At 53.3% G+C, this 17289-nt stretch overlaps 1 protein-coding gene and 1 long non-coding RNA gene across 2 annotated transcripts; both read right to left on the bottom strand.

The window, feature by feature from the left end:
- Window positions 1-1780: 1780 nt before the first annotated feature.
- Window positions 1781-5771, bottom strand: LOC127464717 (uncharacterized). The gene is made up of 5 exons (XM_051775191.1): window positions 5551-5771; window positions 5095-5211; window positions 4363-4625; window positions 2718-2849; window positions 1781-2216 (listed from the first exon to the last, which is right to left on the bottom strand). The coding sequence occupies exons 2-5, from the start codon at window positions 5130-5132 to the stop codon at window positions 2002-2004; spliced, it is 648 nt and encodes a 215-aa protein (XP_051631151.1). The 5' UTR covers window positions 5133-5211; window positions 5551-5771; the 3' UTR covers window positions 1781-2001.
- Window positions 5772-7235: 1464 nt separating this feature from the next.
- On the bottom strand, window positions 7236-8379 carry LOC127464727 (uncharacterized). Its single transcript, XR_007901551.1, has 2 exons — window positions 8101-8379; window positions 7236-7559 (listed from the first exon to the last, which is right to left on the bottom strand). It is a non-coding gene; the product is annotated as an uncharacterized LOC127464727 (long non-coding RNA).
- Window positions 8380-17289: the final 8910 nt, after the last annotated feature.

Raw genomic sequence — 17289 nt, 5'->3', positions numbered from 1 at the left:
AAACACAAACTGAGGAATTCCCCAATGTTTTCCCAGTTTGACCCCTGTCACACCAATCACCTTAACACTGCCAGTCCATAATTCTCATTCTGCTGTGTTCAGGACTGAGGAAATTGTACTTGTGTCTGAGCAGGACATGTGCAAACCAAATGCTGGGGACTGGAACACACACCTGGCACTCCTGCAGCTCTCACAGTCACATTCCAGAGAAAACAGCCAATTGCACCCTCACTGCTCATTTCTTAATCCCAATCCCACACTTGTTTGGCACTTGGAGCACCGCTTTTAGAACCCAATTACAGCCCATTAGAGAGCTCCCTGTCTAGCAGGGACAGGGACCCCTGGGATACTCTCAGCAATGCCTGAATCCATGGCAGGGACCTTGCTTTGAGCTCCCCAGGGCCGGGCACCCCGAGGATCTCCCCGAATAATCCTTTCGGTGCGCGCTGGAGTCCTCGGGGTGCCCCAACCCGGGGGGCACCAACAGCACTGTCCCTCCAGGGGCCAATTTGGTCCCAAAATGCAGGGGGATCTTGCCTGTGTCCCAGACTGGTCCGGAGATCTGAGGCCCTTCCCGAGAAAATCTCGGTGCCGGCGTGAAGGGCCAGAGATCCCTTGGAGCCACGGGAGAGCAGGCACAGAGTCCCTCCTGGGGGGCAATTCTGCTGCCTGAACTCAGCTCTTCAAAGGAGCCTCTAAGACTCAGCTGGTGACTTTTAGAAGCCAGGCATTCCTTGCTTACAACACCCTGCCATGATCCCAGCCCCACGGGGGTCCTGGCAATCCGCTCCCAAAGGGCACACGGAGGGGTCTCCACTGCAGCTGATGGGAGGGGTCAGCATGACAGGAGGGTTCATTTTCCTTCCCTGCATTCCTGTTGCACATTCAGGACACTCCCAACACCTGTTCCCATCTACACAAACCCTTATAAGTTCTCTGAGGGGCTCCATTGGGGGTCTCTGGTGGTCACCTGTGCCTGCAGACCCCAAAGTTCTCAGTGACCACCTTATCAACTTCAAGACAACTCACCTGGTTGTAGAGGAGCTTGGTGCTGCTTGGCTGCTGCCTCAGTTCCCTTCTTCATTCTTTCTTGACTTTGCTTGCTCAGTCCCTTTAAGTTCCTTGGCTCAGCTCCATGCACTTTCTAGGGAACATCCCACTGCAAAAACTACCAGTTCTTGGTACATCTCCTAACTCAGATATCAGGGAGTGAGGCAGAAATCAACTCATCCAGGGCACTGCCTCCAAATATTGGGACAAAAACACCATAACATTCCATGGCTCCCCTTGGCAAATCAACCCCAAACTGCTCAGACACAAACAACACCCTGCACACTACAACAATCTGGCACTGCTGGTTGAACCCGGCCAAGTCAGTTGGGAAACTACACAAGGTCAACTTCCTTCCAAGTTTCAGTTATGACACAAAAGTCAGGGAGATCACAGACTCCCCCACAGAGTTTTACTCTGAGGAGAGAAGGAAACCAAAGCCATCCCCAGGGCTGCAATAGCTCAGGCTCCCCAAAAGGCCCAGGGGCTTCAGGTTTCTGAGGGGCTTCACCGAGGGCCTTCCCAGGTCTGCTCTGTCTGGAGCCCTCCAAGTCCTCAGTGCCTGCCTGAGGAACCTCAACACAACTCACCTGCTTACACAGCAACTTGGTGCTGCTTGCCTGCTGCCTCACTTCCCTTCTTCCTTCTTTCTTCACCTCCCTTGCTTGGTCCCTTTCAATCCCTGGGCTCAGCTCTGTGCACTTTCCAGGCTCCATCCCACTGCAAAAAGGATGAGCCCTTGTTACATCTCAACACTCAGAGAGCATTCCACCTTTTGCCTTGACACTGGGCCATCAGGCCAGGGTCTCATTATTTAAAGCACAGTTTGACTCCTCAGTGACAACAACAGCTACAGCCCTGAATCCTAACACAGGCTGAGACACAAACACGGATGGGAACTCTTAAGGATCCACTTTGTCCTGCTCACCAATCAAAAGGAGCTTTCTGAACTCAAGAATAACAGACCCCAGGTCCTTTTACTGCAACTTTACCTGCTATAAATGTGACCCACCAGACCTGCAAAGGCCCTTCCCACTTCACCTGCAGGGCTGGCAGTGCCACCACTGGACACGGCCCCAGTGGCCGGGCAGGAACGGAGGGGCTGGGGCGTCCAATCCATCGGCCCAGGCGGCACCAGGAGTTCCTGCAGTTCCTGAGGGGAGAGCCTCAAGCCAACAAAGGATTAGGAAGAATATTTTAAACTTCAATGTGTCTATCTCCTGGAATATGGGGACTTTGATAAGTCCTACTGGTGCAACAAGGACACACTCAAGGCTATCTATTAAAAGGATCTACCAGCACTCAAAAGCTATCACTGTCCTTCTGTCAGGGGGAACGCAGCAAACTCTCTTTGCCAGGAGCCTCCAGGAGGACTTCCAGCTTTTGGGGCTCCCTTTTAACCATTTTTCCCATAACTGGAGCTGGGACTATCACCTGCCCTACAGGGGGAACAGCCCACAAAGTTCACCATCAGGGATGCCATTAACTGAAAGTCCCTTCTCAGGGGGGTCACTGCACACCTTGGCCTTTGTTTGCCCTCCCCACCAAAGATGCTTCCAACAGTTCTGACACATCTGGCAGACCCAGAGCTCTCCTCAGGGAATGCTTCAGCTGCTTAAAGGCTGCCCTTGCACCATCTATTCAAAAAGTCGCCATAACAGTCTTACCACACATCCCGAGGGAGCAATGCAGAGTCCAGCCCGTCCCACCATTCCCAGCAAGGCAGTTCATGGGCTGTCTGGGGCTCAGGGAGGAGTCACGGGGCTTCTCTTCTTCCTGCCTGCTTGCCCCATTTTCTCCTGCAAAAGCAAAGCTTTCTTGGCTTTCCTTGCTCAAGGAGATGCAAAGGCCATCTTTTAAATCCAATACTGGAAACTCCTCCAGGTTGTCATTCAAGGTGCTTCTCTCAGGTCCTGCACTAATCAATCATCTTGTCCACTGGTTTTCTTGGCAGGTTCTTGCATTCACGTCCTACAAGCAAACCAGGAGGAGCCAATTTAGCTGTTCCTGCAACCAATCCAGTCTGGCATTCTGATTTTAAAGGATACTGGGTTGGCCTTACCCATAGAGATCCCACATCAGGGGTAATACCTACAGGTTCTGCCCTCTTCCACTCTCCTGCAGCTCCACTGGCCCACACCACAGGAACAACTGCAGCTGCCACTTCAGTCAGGGCCTTGCTGCTGACAGGAGTTATTCCCTGCACAACAAGAGCTGCTGCTTGGACACATTTAGTTTCAGCAATTACAGTGTCAAGAGCCCCAGTTTTCAATTCCATTTCTGCCTCAACTTTTCCAGCCCATCACTTCCTAGCAGAGGTTTGGGTGAGTTTGGCAAAAACACAAACTGAGGAATTCCCCAATGTTTTCCCAGTTTGACCCCTGTCACACCAATCACCTTAACACTGCCAGTCCATAATTCTCATTCTGCTGTGTTCAGGACTGAGGAAATTGTACTTGTGTCTGAGCAGGACATGTGCAAACCAAATGCTGGGGACTGGAACACACACCTGGCACTCCTGCAGCTCTCACAGTCACATTCCAGAGAAAACAGCCAACTGCACCCTCACTGCTCATTTCTTAATCCCAATCCCACACTTCTTTGGCACTTGGAGCACCGCTTTTAGAACCCAATTACAGCCCATTAGAGAGCTCCCTGTCTAGCAGGGACAGGGACCCCTGGGATACTCTCAGCAATGCCTGAATCCATGGCAGGGACCTTGCTTTGAGCTCCCCAGGGCCGGGCACCCCGAGGATCTCCCCGAATAATCCTTTCGGTGCGCGCTGGAGTCCTCGGGGTGCCCCAACCCGGGGGGCACCAACAGCACTGTCCCTCCAGGGGGCCAATTTGGTCCCAAAATGCAGGGGGATCTTGCCTGTGTCCCAGACTGGTCCGGGGATCTGAGGCCCTTCCCGAGAAAATCTCGGTGCCGGCGTGAAGGGCCAGAGATCCCTTGGAGCCACGGGAGAGCAGGCACAGAGTCCCTCCTGGGGGGCAATTTGCCTGCCTGAAAACAGCTCTTCAAAGGAGCCTCTAAGACTCAGCTGGTGACTTTTAGAAGCCAGGCATTCCTATACACTGTGAGATATTTTAAGGCTTATCTGACTGAAAAGCATAAAGCTTTTATCATGGACACCTGACCTCCCACAGACAGCTCCTTTCCCCTTTCAGTACAAAATTATTTTCATGGAATCACTCAATAGGAAGTGCCCAGGAACCCCAGACTGTTCTTTCCAGAACAGAAAATAAACAGAAGAACGGAGTTTTGCACAAGTGTAACATACTCCAGAACAGACCTGACTTTAGTTTTACCCTTTGTGTTCAAATATTCCATAGAAAAGCTCCAGCAGGAGAGCTGGTACATTCCCAAGAGTATCCTGGAAGTCCCTTTCACGAGGGCTGGAGGAAAATCGCAGTTGTATGAGTCCCTTGTGCCTGCAGATGCCTGGGGATCCTCTCCATCCACCTCGTGCTCTCCCAACAGCAGAAAGGGTGCTGAGACAGGAGGAAGGAAACCTTTAGCATAAAGCTGGGGAGGAATATAAAGCTTCCTTTCCTGGGGAGCTTTGCGAAGTCTGCAACGAGAAAGGGAAAATTTGCATCTCCTTTGGTACACGTGTCAACAGAGACTGAGACTTTTTGCCTTTTTCAGACAACCGTGCCCCTTTTGGCTCCCTGGCAGCTCCAATGGCACCAGAACCCCCCTTCCTGCACACCCACGGCTGTCACACACAGGCACCCACACACCTTTGCTCCAGCCCACACGTGGCCAACATCTCCCCACCCTGGACATCCCAAGGGCAGTAGTTTTGCTAGAGAGCACAGCAACCCCCCTGTCCTCGCAAACTGCCTCCCTGCAAAAAAGGAATCGTTTTCCTGGACATTTCTCCCACAGTCAAGGTCTTTTCAAACTGCTGTCGTGCCACCAAACCTGCTCAGGGTCCCTCCCGGCTTCTGCCTGTCCTTGCATTTAAAGGCATAGGCACATTCTATCTTCCAACAGCAAACCCAGCTCCTCACGGGCAGTAGAAGCCCTGCTCTTACCTGGACAGACTGCCGGGCTCGGCACAGCTGTGGCTCATGGAGCAGCTTCCCAAGGCCGTTCTCTCTCCCAGCAGGAAGCACAACTCGCCTCCACACCAGGGGAAACCACGAGCGAGGCTGCAAATGGACACAGAACGAGCAAAAAGCATTAACGCAGCACCAAAAAACCAAGTTAAAGCAGTCTTTGCCTCATAACCCTGCACGGGGAAAGGGTTTGGGATCCCAAAGCAAACCCTCAGACACCCAGAGAGCACAGGACCCACAGCCATGCCACGGCTCTCCCCGGGGGCACCCGGCAGGTAAGGGGCTTACCCGGGCCCCGCCGCCCAGCACAAGGCGCCCCTAAACGCCCCCGGCTGCCCCGGTGCACAAACCCAGCGGCCAAGGCGCTCTCCCCTCCGCAGCCCGGGCAGCAGCGGGGCCACACCCTCAGCCCCCACACACAACCGCCCCCACCTGCCCCGCCGGCCCTTTATACCGCGGGCTGGCAGCGCTGCCCAATCAGCACTCGAGCGCCTCCGCCCAATCCCAGCCCGCCTGGCCCTGCGGCCCCGCCCCGCCCGCTCAGCCCGGCCCCGGCCCTCGGCGCGGCCCCGGCCCCCGTTCCCTCCGCGCGGCTCCCGCCGCAGCCCCGGCGGGCTGAAAGCCCAGAGCCAACGGGAACTCCAGCCAGCTGCAGGCAGATGTTACTCTGTCCCAGTTTGCCAGGGGTGGGCACGAAGGGGCCCTTCCCCGTTCGGAAGTGGAAGTTGTCCCCTGTGCACAGCCCGCTCTGATCCTCGGCCTCGTGGGAGCCAATTCCCTTGTCCCAGCCCACTTCCTGCAGAGAAGAAAGGGAAAGATTGCACAGAAGGGAGACATTCTTCCCTGGGAGGGTGGGGAGGTGGCCTGGCACAGAGAAGTTGTGGCTGCCCCATCCCTGCAAGTGGCCAAGGCCAGGCTGGAGGTCTATTAGAAGGTGTCCCTGCCTGTGGCAGGGGGTGGAAGGAGATGATCCCTGAGATCCTTTCCAACCCAAACCACTCCAGGATCCCAGGATGATTCCATGCTCTCTCTCTGCATTTCTTTGGCATCATTTCCTCTCAAAAACAACATCTGCGATTTAGTTGATTGCTAAAGCCATCATTTTAAAATCATCTCAGGAATCCAAAGGGACTGGAAAACACTTCATTAAAACTGACTTATTAGGAAATGGTTTGAACCAAGAGAATTAAAATCAGGACAAGAGCCTTAAAAAAATTAAAATGAGGACAAGAGCCCAAGAGAATTAAAATCAGGAGAAATTCACGTTATTCCCCCCCCGCACACCCCGGGACAGACGGGAGGCCGCGAGTCCCGCCCTGCCGCCGGAACCGGCCCTTAACTCGAGCAGGGCGCGCTGCACCGGCACGAGAGCCACTGCGCATGCGTCGCCGGTCCCTCTCCTGCCTGCCCTTACTTACCACGTGATCGCCGGCGTCTTGCCAACGACTGCGCATGCGCCCCCCCCCCACCCCGCCGCCCGACCGCCCGGCTTCGCTTTCTTACTGCGGCTCCCCCTCCACTTTTCCGGCTCCCTGGGGTTCCCTCACCCACATTTCGGGGTCCCCTTCTCACATTTTAGGGGTGATGACCCCGCAATTTACGGTTCGGGGGGGGGGGGGAGGAGAGGAAACGGGGTGCCCAAGAAGGGGTTTCTTTTTTTTTTTTTTCTCTCTTATTTCATTTTCATTTTATTTCCTTTTTAGTTTTTTTGCCTTTTTTTTTAAATTTTCTTTTTTATATTTCCTTCTTTACTTCGTTTATTTTTTATTCTCTTTATTTTTCATTTTCTCTCCCAGTGCTCCCCAGTAACACCCAGTGCTCCCCAACAACCCTCAGTAACACCCAGTGCTCCCCAGTACACCCCAGTAACACCCAGTGCTCCTCAACAACCCCCAGTAACACCCAGTGCTCCCCAAAAATTGACCCAAAACCGACCCAAATCACCCCAAAAGCTGACCCAAAACTGACCCCAAAACCTGACCCCAATCATCCCAAAAGCTGACCCAAAACTGACCCCAATCATCCCAAAAGCTGACCCAAATCACCCCAAACAATGACCCCAAACTGACCCCAAAAACTGACCCAAATCATCCCCAAAACTGACCCAAAACTCTGCATTTCTTTGGCATCATTTCCTCTCAAAAACAACATCTGCGATTTAGTTGATTGCTAAAGCCATCATTTTAAAATCATCCCAGGAATCCAAAGGGACTGGAAAACACACAGAAATCATTCCTGCACCCACCAAAGCATTAGGAATTGGAACCCGATTCCCTCATCTCTCTCCTTGTTCTTCTTGGCTGGAAAACCTGATGATCCCCACTGGCTGTTTTTAGGCTGCTTTTCTTCCACAGCTCCTTTCCTCCCGGCTGAAACCTCCTGGCATCTTCAGGCCTTATCTGGAGGGAAGCCCCTCTGAAGTATTTCCTCTCGTGGCAATTCTGTGGGATGAAGAAGTAAAAAAAGCACATCAAGAGCTCCTTCTACCCCCTTCCCTCGCAAACACCCTCCCAGCTTGTCCTTGGCAGCTCCATCCCCCCGGCAGCGGCACCCGACGCTTCGGCTCCGCTGGGAAAGGGACAGCAAGTGCAGAAGCAAGTTCAGGTCTGGGCAGGGGCTCCCTGGGGAACGGCACTTCAGTGCTTTAGTCCGTGGCCTTTCCTGCTGCCCTCCCTCCTGGAGGCAGAGGATGACCCGTCCCTTGTTTCTCCCACGCTGGCAGACCCAGGTCCTGCTCCTTTGGCCCCACTTTTCTTGGCAGACCCGGCATCATTTCCCAGGGTCCCCAGGAAACTTCTGCACTTGACCCACTGCTAAGTGCAGAGCACAGGGCGAGGGAAGGCCAAATTTCTCGGCACCCACCCCCTGGAATTTCCCTCCTCCGCAGCACGCTCCCGTTCCCGCTGTCTCTGGAGGTGCCCGCACGAGTCCTCCTTCTCCCAGCACCTCAGAGAATGTCCTTTTCACCCAGGTCCTGCTTACCGTCGTCCAACAAAACACGCTGACAACATTTTTCACGATGCCAGTGGAGAGCTATTAGAGCACACTGCACAGGGAAGCTGAGCCTGCCCCATCCCTGCAAGTGTTCCAGGCCAGGCTGGACGGGACTCGCAGCAACCGGGGACAGTGGAAGGTGTCCCTGCCCACGGAAGACAGGCTGGCCTTTGAAGGTCCCCTTCAAACCAAATCGCTCTGGGATTCCCCTCCAAAATCACTCCCAAAGAGACACAGCAACCAAAGCAGAGGGACTGCACTCCCAGCTTTTCTTACCTGCAGGCACACACAGCACAGCACGTTGGACATAAAAGCCACAGGGTTAGTCCTGCCAGAGGCGTCCGGCACACCCACGGCGACCGAAGGGAAAGAGGCAGCCTGGGAACACGGAGTAAAAGACACCTTAATTAGGACTACCCTGAGCCATAGCCAGGTCATTCCCACAGACAGCTTCACCGTCCAGTCGTCCAAAAAGCACTCACCGAGGCCTCAGGTAGGATGGTTCCTGACGCTGACCAGGTGAATACCTCCCTGGAAGCCCGCTCTGCTCCTGCCAGGCACTGGGGCTCACCCAGAGGGGCTTTGCCAAGCATCCAAGGGAAATTAAAATTACAGCCTGGGCAAAGGCGCTTCCCGCAGGACCGCTCCTGGCCAAGGCCACCGGTCCGTGCAAGTCAGACCACTGACCACCCAGGGCTGGGGATTTTCAGGGGCACGCTTCCAGCTTTTATTCTCCAGAAACTCCAGTTCTTCCTGGCACCGCTTGCCAGAAAGTCTTCCCCTGTTGGAAGAGGTCACTTAGTCTTTCGAGGGGCCAGATTGCCAAAGCCCGGCCAGTCCGTTCCCACGAGGAAAGGTAGCTTTGTCTTGTACAAGATACTGGGGGGGAGACACAAAAGTTTAATTTAAAAGAACTGCCTAGAATAGAAAGCAATTCAAACATAAGTCAGACAAGACTCGTGCAAAACTGAATTACATTGGACTTCAAAGGAGAATTCTTTCCCTCTGCACCTCCGAGAACCCCAATTTTCACCCAGGTCCCGCTTACCATTGTCACACAAAACGTGCTGACAAAATTTTTCAGGATGCCAGTGGAGAGATATCAGAGCACACTGCACAGGGAAGCTGAGCCTGCCCCATCCCTGCAAGTGTTCCAGGCCAGGCTGGACGGGACTCGCAGCAACCGGGGACAGCGGAAGGTGTCCCTGCCCACGGAAGACAGGCTGGCCTTTGAAGGTCCCCTTCAAACCAAATCGCTCTGGGATTCCCCTCCAAAATCACTCCCAAAGAGACACAGCAACCAAAGCAGAGGGACTGCACTCCCAGCTTTTCTTACCTGCAGGCACACACAGCACAGCACGTTGGACATAAAAGCCACAGGGTTAGTCCTGCCAGAGGCGTCCGGCACACCCACGGCGACCGAAGGGAAAGAGGCAGCCTGGGAACACGGAGTAAAAGACACCTTAATTAGGACTACCCTGAGCCATAGCCAGGTCATTCCCACAGACAGCTTCACCGTCCAGTCGTCCAAAAAGCACTCACCGAGGCCTCAGGTAGGATGGTTCCTGACGCTGACCAGGTGAATACCTCCCTGGAAGCCCGCTCTGCTCCTGCCAGGCACTGGGGCTCACCCAGAGGGGCTTTGCCAAGCATCCAAGGGAAATTAAAATTACAGCCTGGGCAAAGGCGCTTCCCGCAGGACCGCTCCTGGCCAAGGCCACCGGTCCGTGCAAGTCAGACCACTGACCACCCAGGGCTGGGGATTTTCAGGGGCACGCTTCCAGCTTTTATTCTCCAGAAACTCCAGTTCTTCCTGGCACCGCTTGCCAGAAAGTCTTCCCCTGTTGGAAGAGGTCACTTAGTCTTTCGAGGGGCCAGATTGCCAAAGCCCGGCCAGTCCGTTCCCACGAGGAAAGGTAGCTTTGTCTTGTACAAGATACTGGGGGGGAGACACAAAAGTTTAATTTAAAAGAACTGCCTAGAATAGAAAGCAATTCAAACATAAGTCAGACAAGACTCGTGCAAAACTGAATTACATTGGACTTCAAAGGAGAATTCTTTCCCTCTGCACCTCAGAGAACCCCAATTTTCACCCAGGTCCCGCTTACCATTGTCACACAAAACGTGCTGACAAAATTTTTCAGGATGCCAGTGGAGAGATATCAGAGCACACTGCACAGGGAAGCTGAGCCTGCCCCATCCCTGCAAGTGTTCCAGGCCAGGCTGGACGGGACTCGCAGCAACCGGGGACAGTGGAAGGTGTCCCTGCCCACGGAAGACAGGCTGGCCTTTGAAGGTCCCCTTCAAACCAAATCGCTCTGGGATTCCCCTCCAAAATCACTCCCAAAGAGACACAGCAACCAAAGCAGAGGGACTGCACTCCCAGCTTTTCTTACCTGCAGGCACACACAGCACAGCACGTTGGACATAAAAGCCACAGGGTTAGTCCTGCCAGAGGCGTCCCACGGCGACCGAAGGGAAAGAGGCAGCCTGGGAACACGGAGTAAAAGACACCTTAATTAGGACTACCCTGAGCCATAGCCAGGTCATTCCCACAGACAGCTTCACCGTCCAGTCCCACAAAAAGCACTGACCTCCCAGGGCCTCAGTTAGGATGGCTCCTGACGCTGACACCTCCGTTTGCCCCGGGGGGTCAAGAATAACATGCCTGGGAAGAAGTCACCCCCAACAACAAAAAGGGAAAATTAGTGAAGCACGGGGTCCTCTTCTGACTAGATTGCCACCAGCATTCCAGAGCAGATGACACGACTGTTCTGTTACAGACGAGAAAAGCCTGTTCTCCCAAACAAACAGCGAGGAGATTTATGGGCACGCCTGAACATTTCCTGTGAGGAACTTTTTGTAACTAAGGAGCAGGTGCTGTCTTGAGTTGAAGGCATCAATTTGACAGACACTTAGGACAGCAAACTCTTCAGCAGAGCAATTAACTGCAGCCTATTTGAACAGCAGGGGAGAGAAAACGACAGTCGAAGGGAAGACAAGAAAAGCAGAACTGGAATCAGCAGACTTTTCTTCCATCTCTCCCGAGGAAGTCTAGTTTGTCTGTTCTAATAATTCTATGCCCTTTTCTACATGAAACTTAGAGCAAGGCTGAAAAAACAACTAGAAAACACGGAGAGAAGCTTTTTAGAATTTCACGTGATTTTCCCAAACCGATGCCAGAAAAGCAGAACTCGGTAGAATGTACTCACCTCGAGGCCTTTGGTCTTTTCTTCCCTAAGCTTCGTCACCTGATTGAAAAAGCAGAGTAGACTCGGTATTTAGGCTCCCAACAGGAAAACTTCCCCTTCATTTCCTAAAAGAAACTACATTAATCTGCACAGCTGCAGGCGCGTGTCCAGCTGTTAAAGCCTTTCAGCTTTTCGGAGGGTGAGAATGCCCTGCTAAGGAAGGCTGAAAACTGCTCGGAGCCTGCACAGGTCCAAGAGCCCCTTGATTTTGTCTGTGTTCCAGTCCCGGGCTAAAGAAAGGGCAGAAGAAGCGCAGTTGTTCCTTGCCTCTTCCCTAAGAGGTTCGGCCAGGTGCTGGGCCAGCCCGGGCACTCCGGGGGAAGGCCGGCAGTGCCCAAGCAGCGCCGCTTTGCCAGGGGCGTCGCTTGCAAGAGCGCCGCCGAGCGCCGGGCCCTGCCTCACAGTCGCCGCCTGGCGGACACGGCCGGGAGCGGTACTGCAGCCGCGCGCCTCCCCCCCCCCCTCCCCTCCTTGGCGAGACCCGCGGCGCCTTTGGACGCGCCCAGCTTACCCCGGGGTCGATCTCCGTCGAATCTGCCGCCGTGGGTCGCTTCCGGGGGGGGAAGGCGGCGGCGCAGCCCCGATAGCATCTCCAGGGCACGGCGGGAGCGAGCGGGGCAGAAGCGGGGGCAGGGGCGGGAGCGGGAGCGGAGCGGGGCGAGAGGGCGGCGCGACGTGCGCGCCATGCGGTCCTCGCGCGCCGCGGCCCCGAGACGGGGGCTGCCGGCGCCGGTGCCTGCCGCCGCCCACGAACCTGCCGCCCGCGCCCGGCGCCGCCGAGCGCCCCGCCCTGTCCCCGCAGCGGGAAGCAGCGCGGCGAGACGGCGCTGCGGGCGCGGGGTGGGGGTCCGGGTCGCGGCGGAAGCCTCTCGCCGCCATCTTTAGTGTGGTCGTTCCGGTCCTGGCGGCGCCATCTTTACTGTGGGCTTGGCGAACTTCCGGGCCGGGGCCGCCATCTTTAGTGTGGTCGTTCCGGTCCTGGCGGCGCCATCTTTACTGTGGGCTTGGCGAACTTCCGGGCCGGGGCCGCCATCTTTAGTGTGGTCGTTCCGGTCCTGGTGGCGCCATCTTTGCTATGGGCTTGGCGGACTTCCGGGCCGGGGCCTTGGAGGACTTCCGGTCGCTCACTACTTCCGGTGACCGAAACTCCTAACCCTAACCCAAATTAGCGTCCCTCCTCGCTAATTTCTGCGCTTTCACCCCAAGAAATCTTCACGTTATTCCCCCCCCCGCACACCCCGGGACAGACGGGAGGCCGCGAGTCCCGCCCTGCCGCCGGAACCGGCCCTTAACTCGAGCAGGGAGCGCTGCACCGGCACGAGAGCCACTGCGCATGCGTCGCCGGTCCCTCTCCTGCCTGCCCTTACTTACCACGTGATCGCCGGCATTTTGCCAACGACTGCGCATGCGCTGTTCAAAATTTTTTCAATGCAGTTCCTGTTTTCCGTCAGCAGGTGGCAGTATTTCATCTCAAATATATGTGCAATTCTTTTTCTCTGTCACCAGGGGGCACTGTTGCTATGCGATTTTTTACTTATGGCATTTTTTTTTTGTTTTATAACCGTATTTGTTCGTGTAGTTCTTTTGGGAAATCGGATAATTGGCTTGTGATTGCTGGTGGTTTGAAAATTTACTTGTGTAATTAGGCTCTTCTCCTGGTTTTAATTCTCTAGGCTCTTCTCCTAAGAGAATTAAAATCAGGAGAAGAGCCTAAAAAAAAAATGAAAATCAGGGGAAGAGCCTAAAAAAAATGAAAATCAGGAGAAGAGTCTAAAAATATAAAAATCAGGAGGAGAGCCCAAGAGAATTAAAATCAGGAGAAGAACCTAAGAGAATTAAAATCAAGAGAAGAGCCTAAAAAAATTACAATCAGGAGAAGAGCCTAAAAAAATTAAAAACAGGAGAGGAGCCTGAAAAAATTAAAATCAGGACACGGGACTAATACAATAAAAATCAGGAGAGGAGCCTAAAAAAATTAAAATCAGGAGAGGAGCCTAAAAAAATTAAAATCAGGAGAGGAGCCTGAAAAAATTAAAATCAGGAGAGGGGACTAAAAAAATTAAAATCAGGAGAGGGGACTAAAAAAATTAAAATCAGGAGAGGGGACTAAAAAAATTAAAATCAGGAGAGGAGCCTAAAAAATTAAAATGAGGAGAAGAGCCTAAAAAAATTAAAATCAGGAGAGGAGCCTGAAGGAATTACAATCAGGAGAGACCCAGAACTCACCCAAGTCTCCCCAAAAAACTACCAGAAACTGATTCAAATCTCCCCAAAAATGACCCAGAACTCACCCAAATCTCCCCAAAAAGTGACACAAAAACTGATCCAATTCACTCCAAAAATTGATCCAGAACTGACCCAAAACTGGCCCAAATCACCTCAAAAACTAACTCCAAATTGGCCCAAAACCTGACCTAAAAATGCAAAAAACCCCCCCCAAAACTGACCCAAAATGATACAAAATCAGCCCCAGATATGACCAGAAACTGACCCCAAAACCCCAAAACACTGACACCAAGACTCACCCAAATCTCCCCAAAAAAATGACCCAAAAGTCAGCCCAATCACCCCAAAAAATGACCAGAAACTGACCCAAAATTACCACAAAAATAAACCCAAAACTCACCCAAATCATCCCGAAAAATGACCAGAAACTGACCCAAATCTCCCCCAAAAATGACCAGAAACTCACTAAAAATAACCCCCAAAAATGATCAGAAACTGACACAAATCTCCCCAACAAATGACCCAAACTTTATTTCTTTTCTTAGCAACAAATCCCTTCCTTTGCTCCCCTCTGGCCCTGCCCACACGGCCCCAGTTCAGCTCTCAGTGAGTTCTTGCTTCTGGGCAGCGACTCCTCTGCCTCTTGCTGGGGCGGCAGCAGCTCCTGTGCCGGCAGGGAGAGGGACCCCGAGCCAGGAGAGGGACCCCGAGCCACGAGAGGGACCCCGAGCCACGAGAGGGACCCCGAGCCACGAGAGGGACCCCGAGCCAGGAGAGGGACCCCGAGCCACGAGAGGGACCCCGAGCCAGGAGAGGGACCCCAGAGCCCCTACAGAGACCCCAGAGCCATTATAGGGACCCCAGAGCCACGATAGAAACCCCAGAGTCCCTACAGAGACCCCAGAGCCATTATAGGGACCCCAGAGCCACGATAGAAACCCCAGAGTCCCTACAGAGACCCCAGAGCCATTATAGGGACCCCAGAGCCCTCCAGAGCCCCTATAGAGACCCCAGAGCCCCTATAGAGACCCCAGAGCCATTACAGGGACCCCAGAGCCCTCCAGAGCCCCTTGCTGGGTCACAGCCCCTCTTCTCCCGCCCAAACCCACCTTTCTGGCTGCAGCTGCTTTTCTTCTCTGGCTCCCCCTTCCTTCCCCAGGGAGCTTTGCCTTGTTCTTTGGCCAGGCTCCAGCTGCAGCTCAAGGGCAAAGCTGCAACTACAATTCCCCCTTCGGGTTTTTCACCTGAAAAACAAAGGCTTGGGCCAAACTCTGACCAGTCACTCGCTGAACACGAGACATCAAAGAGGGCACACAGGATAAAATGCATCCAACTCTAAATCATGTTACAATGACTGTCCACCCCAATCCAGCACTGACATTAAAAACCTTCAAGCAATCAAAAAGACCTCCAAACATCCCTTAGATAGAGAAAAGCACACCAGGAACGAATGCAAAAAGAAAAATTCCAAACAATGCTCAATTAAATAACCATGGACTGATATAAAACATGTTTAGGGAACTTAAACCACTTCTTCCCATTATTCTCCATCAGAAATTACCCTTATTTAAGTTCTCCTTTTAACACTTCATTAAAACTGACTTATTAGGAAATGGTTTGAACCAAACTTCATAACTTGATGACTCCAGGGTTTGTGCTCCTTGACTTTGGCCTGAAGGGGTTTGGAACACAGGCTTTGTTCTGGAGAGCTTTTCCCCAATCTACAAACCCTTCTGCAAATGGGACTCCCTTCCCTCAGGGTTCGGTGGCCTCTGGTTTTCCTGAAGGCTGGGGGGGATCTGGGAGCCAAATCCCAAGGGATCCAGCCCAGCTCTGCACACACACACACACACATTTCCAGCTGGTCACAGTCTCACGGGGGCCACCACCACTCAGCACATTTGCACACAAACACCCCTCTGAGTTCCTGGCACTGGGTCTGATGGACTAAGAAATGATCAGTCTGGTGGTTTGCCCTCAGAGGAGTAAGATCCAATGATGCATTTCTATTTTCATGACAATATAACCTGGAAAACACAAACATATTTCTGCTTCATGTGCAATTTAAAATTCAAAGACACAGAAACATTCCTAGAGTTCAAGTCCCCAGGTTTGGTTCCAAATGTCACTCGGTCCCCCTGGGACAAGAACAGTGGCACACACGGACTCAACAGCCCTGCACAAGCCCAGGAGTGGGGGGGAAATATCCTTGAGAGCACTGCTGCATTTCAAAAAGAAGTCAGTCACATCAACTCTGTAACAAATAAAAAAGAGAAGTCAAAATAAATAACTGTAGACAGGGTATCAAGTACCTTGAGAATACCAATAAGAAAAAACTAAGAATAAAGGCATCTATTTGAAGTACAAAGAGTTTGGGAGACACCATTTGTTTGCCACAAAGCCTTTATTTTGTTGGCTCTTCTATAGTTAGAACCCAAACCTTACCCTCCCACAAAAAGCAGAAAACCTCTTCAGAGAGTTAGGAGATGGAGTCAGTTTGGATTAATGGGAAGAACATCTCTGGAGACAAAATAAAGCAGAGAAAATAACCCCATCCTCAACAACAGAGCTGCCTCCCCACTGCCTGCCCCTGGACACTTGCTCTGGGGGTGACAGAGCCTGAAGTCTCCTGCCTAGTCCTGGGCAATACTTCCTGGGGACCACAGCACCACTGAGTTCCTAAAAATATCACAGGTTGGGCAGGTGCTTGGATTTTGTCTGGATTAACTCCCCTTCTTCCTTTCCAGGTGCTGCCCTACTCATTGTAATGGTGCTTGTACTCCCTGAGCCATTCCCTCCCCCATCCAACCATCCCTTGTGCCCTCTCTGACAAGGACAGTGGGTCCAGGTGTTCTGCCACGCTCCCAGGGCACAGGGGGGGACTGTGGAGCCACCCTCGAGGGGGGAAACGTGCCCTGCCTGCCCTGCCCAGGGAAAGGGAACTGCCCCAGTGCTCCCCAGCACAAGGCACCCTTGGAAATGTCCACTGCAATGGGACACTCAGGGACAGCAACAAGCACTGCACGAGGCTGCTCTGGCACAGGGCCAATTTTAGCCTCAGCTTTTCTCTGGACCACTTCACTTTGTTTGCCACCTCATCCTGCAGTCAGAACTTGCTGTCCTTGCAACCTTTCAGGGTGACCAAAAATGAGAGAGGCCTCTGCTCCAGCACCCACAAGGGCCTGATCCATCTGACAGGATCCATTTTTCCAGGGAATTCAAAGCTCCACCTGAGGACTAGGGTCTTTTCTCACCCATCCCTGTGCTGCAGCTTGGCCTCCATCTCACTGTGCTTTCAGTTCCCTCCATGGTTGAACACTGGCAGCCCTGGCCCTGGGCGGAGCTCGGCATCCTGATCCCATCCCTCCTGGCCCCCGGAACCGCTGACTCAGCAATGGGGGGCCCTCCATTGCCAAGGGCACGGGCCCGTCGGGGCTCACGGGGGGAGCAGGAGGGCGAAGGCTCCAGCCCTGCTGCTACAACCTTCCACCACTACAGCCAACAGAGGAGCCTCTCCAGCCCTGCCTCCCAAGGCATCCTCAACAAACCCAGCCCAGCTCCACAGGACAAACTGCTCCCTGTCTGCCCAGGCCAGTCTAATCCCAGAGGCTCCCAGGGTCATGCAAAACAACTGCCCAGGAGATCAGAGACCCCAGTCCATCTCTTCCTAGCACAGGTTTGGGTTAGTTTGGCAAACAGA

Source organism: Manacus candei, unplaced genomic scaffold (assembly GCF_025592945.1).
Source record: "Manacus candei isolate 608988 ecotype Guabito, Panama unplaced genomic scaffold, ASM2559294v1 h1tg000262l, whole genome shotgun sequence".
In the NCBI taxonomy this organism is placed as follows: domain Eukaryota; kingdom Metazoa; phylum Chordata; class Aves; order Passeriformes; family Pipridae; genus Manacus; species Manacus candei.
Note: the sequence above shows the minus strand (reverse complement) of the source record. Positions and strands in the feature narration are given on the sequence as shown.

What these genes read in the sequence shown, in the direction of transcription:
- LOC127464717 (XM_051775191.1), bottom strand. Translation starts at nt 5,132, where the DNA reads ATGAGCCACAGCTGTGCCGAGCCCGGCAGTCTGTCCAG. An exon ending in GAGCCCGGCAGTCTGTCCAG is followed by an intron (nt 4,626 to 5,094) that starts GTAAGAGCAGGG and finishes TTCTCGTTGCAG; the next exon opens with ACTTCGCAAAGCTCCCCAGG. An exon ending in GGAATATTTGAACACAAAGG is followed by an intron (nt 2,850 to 4,362) that starts GTAAAACTAAAG and finishes TTGCTTTTGCAG; the next exon opens with GAGAAAATGGGGCAAGCAGG.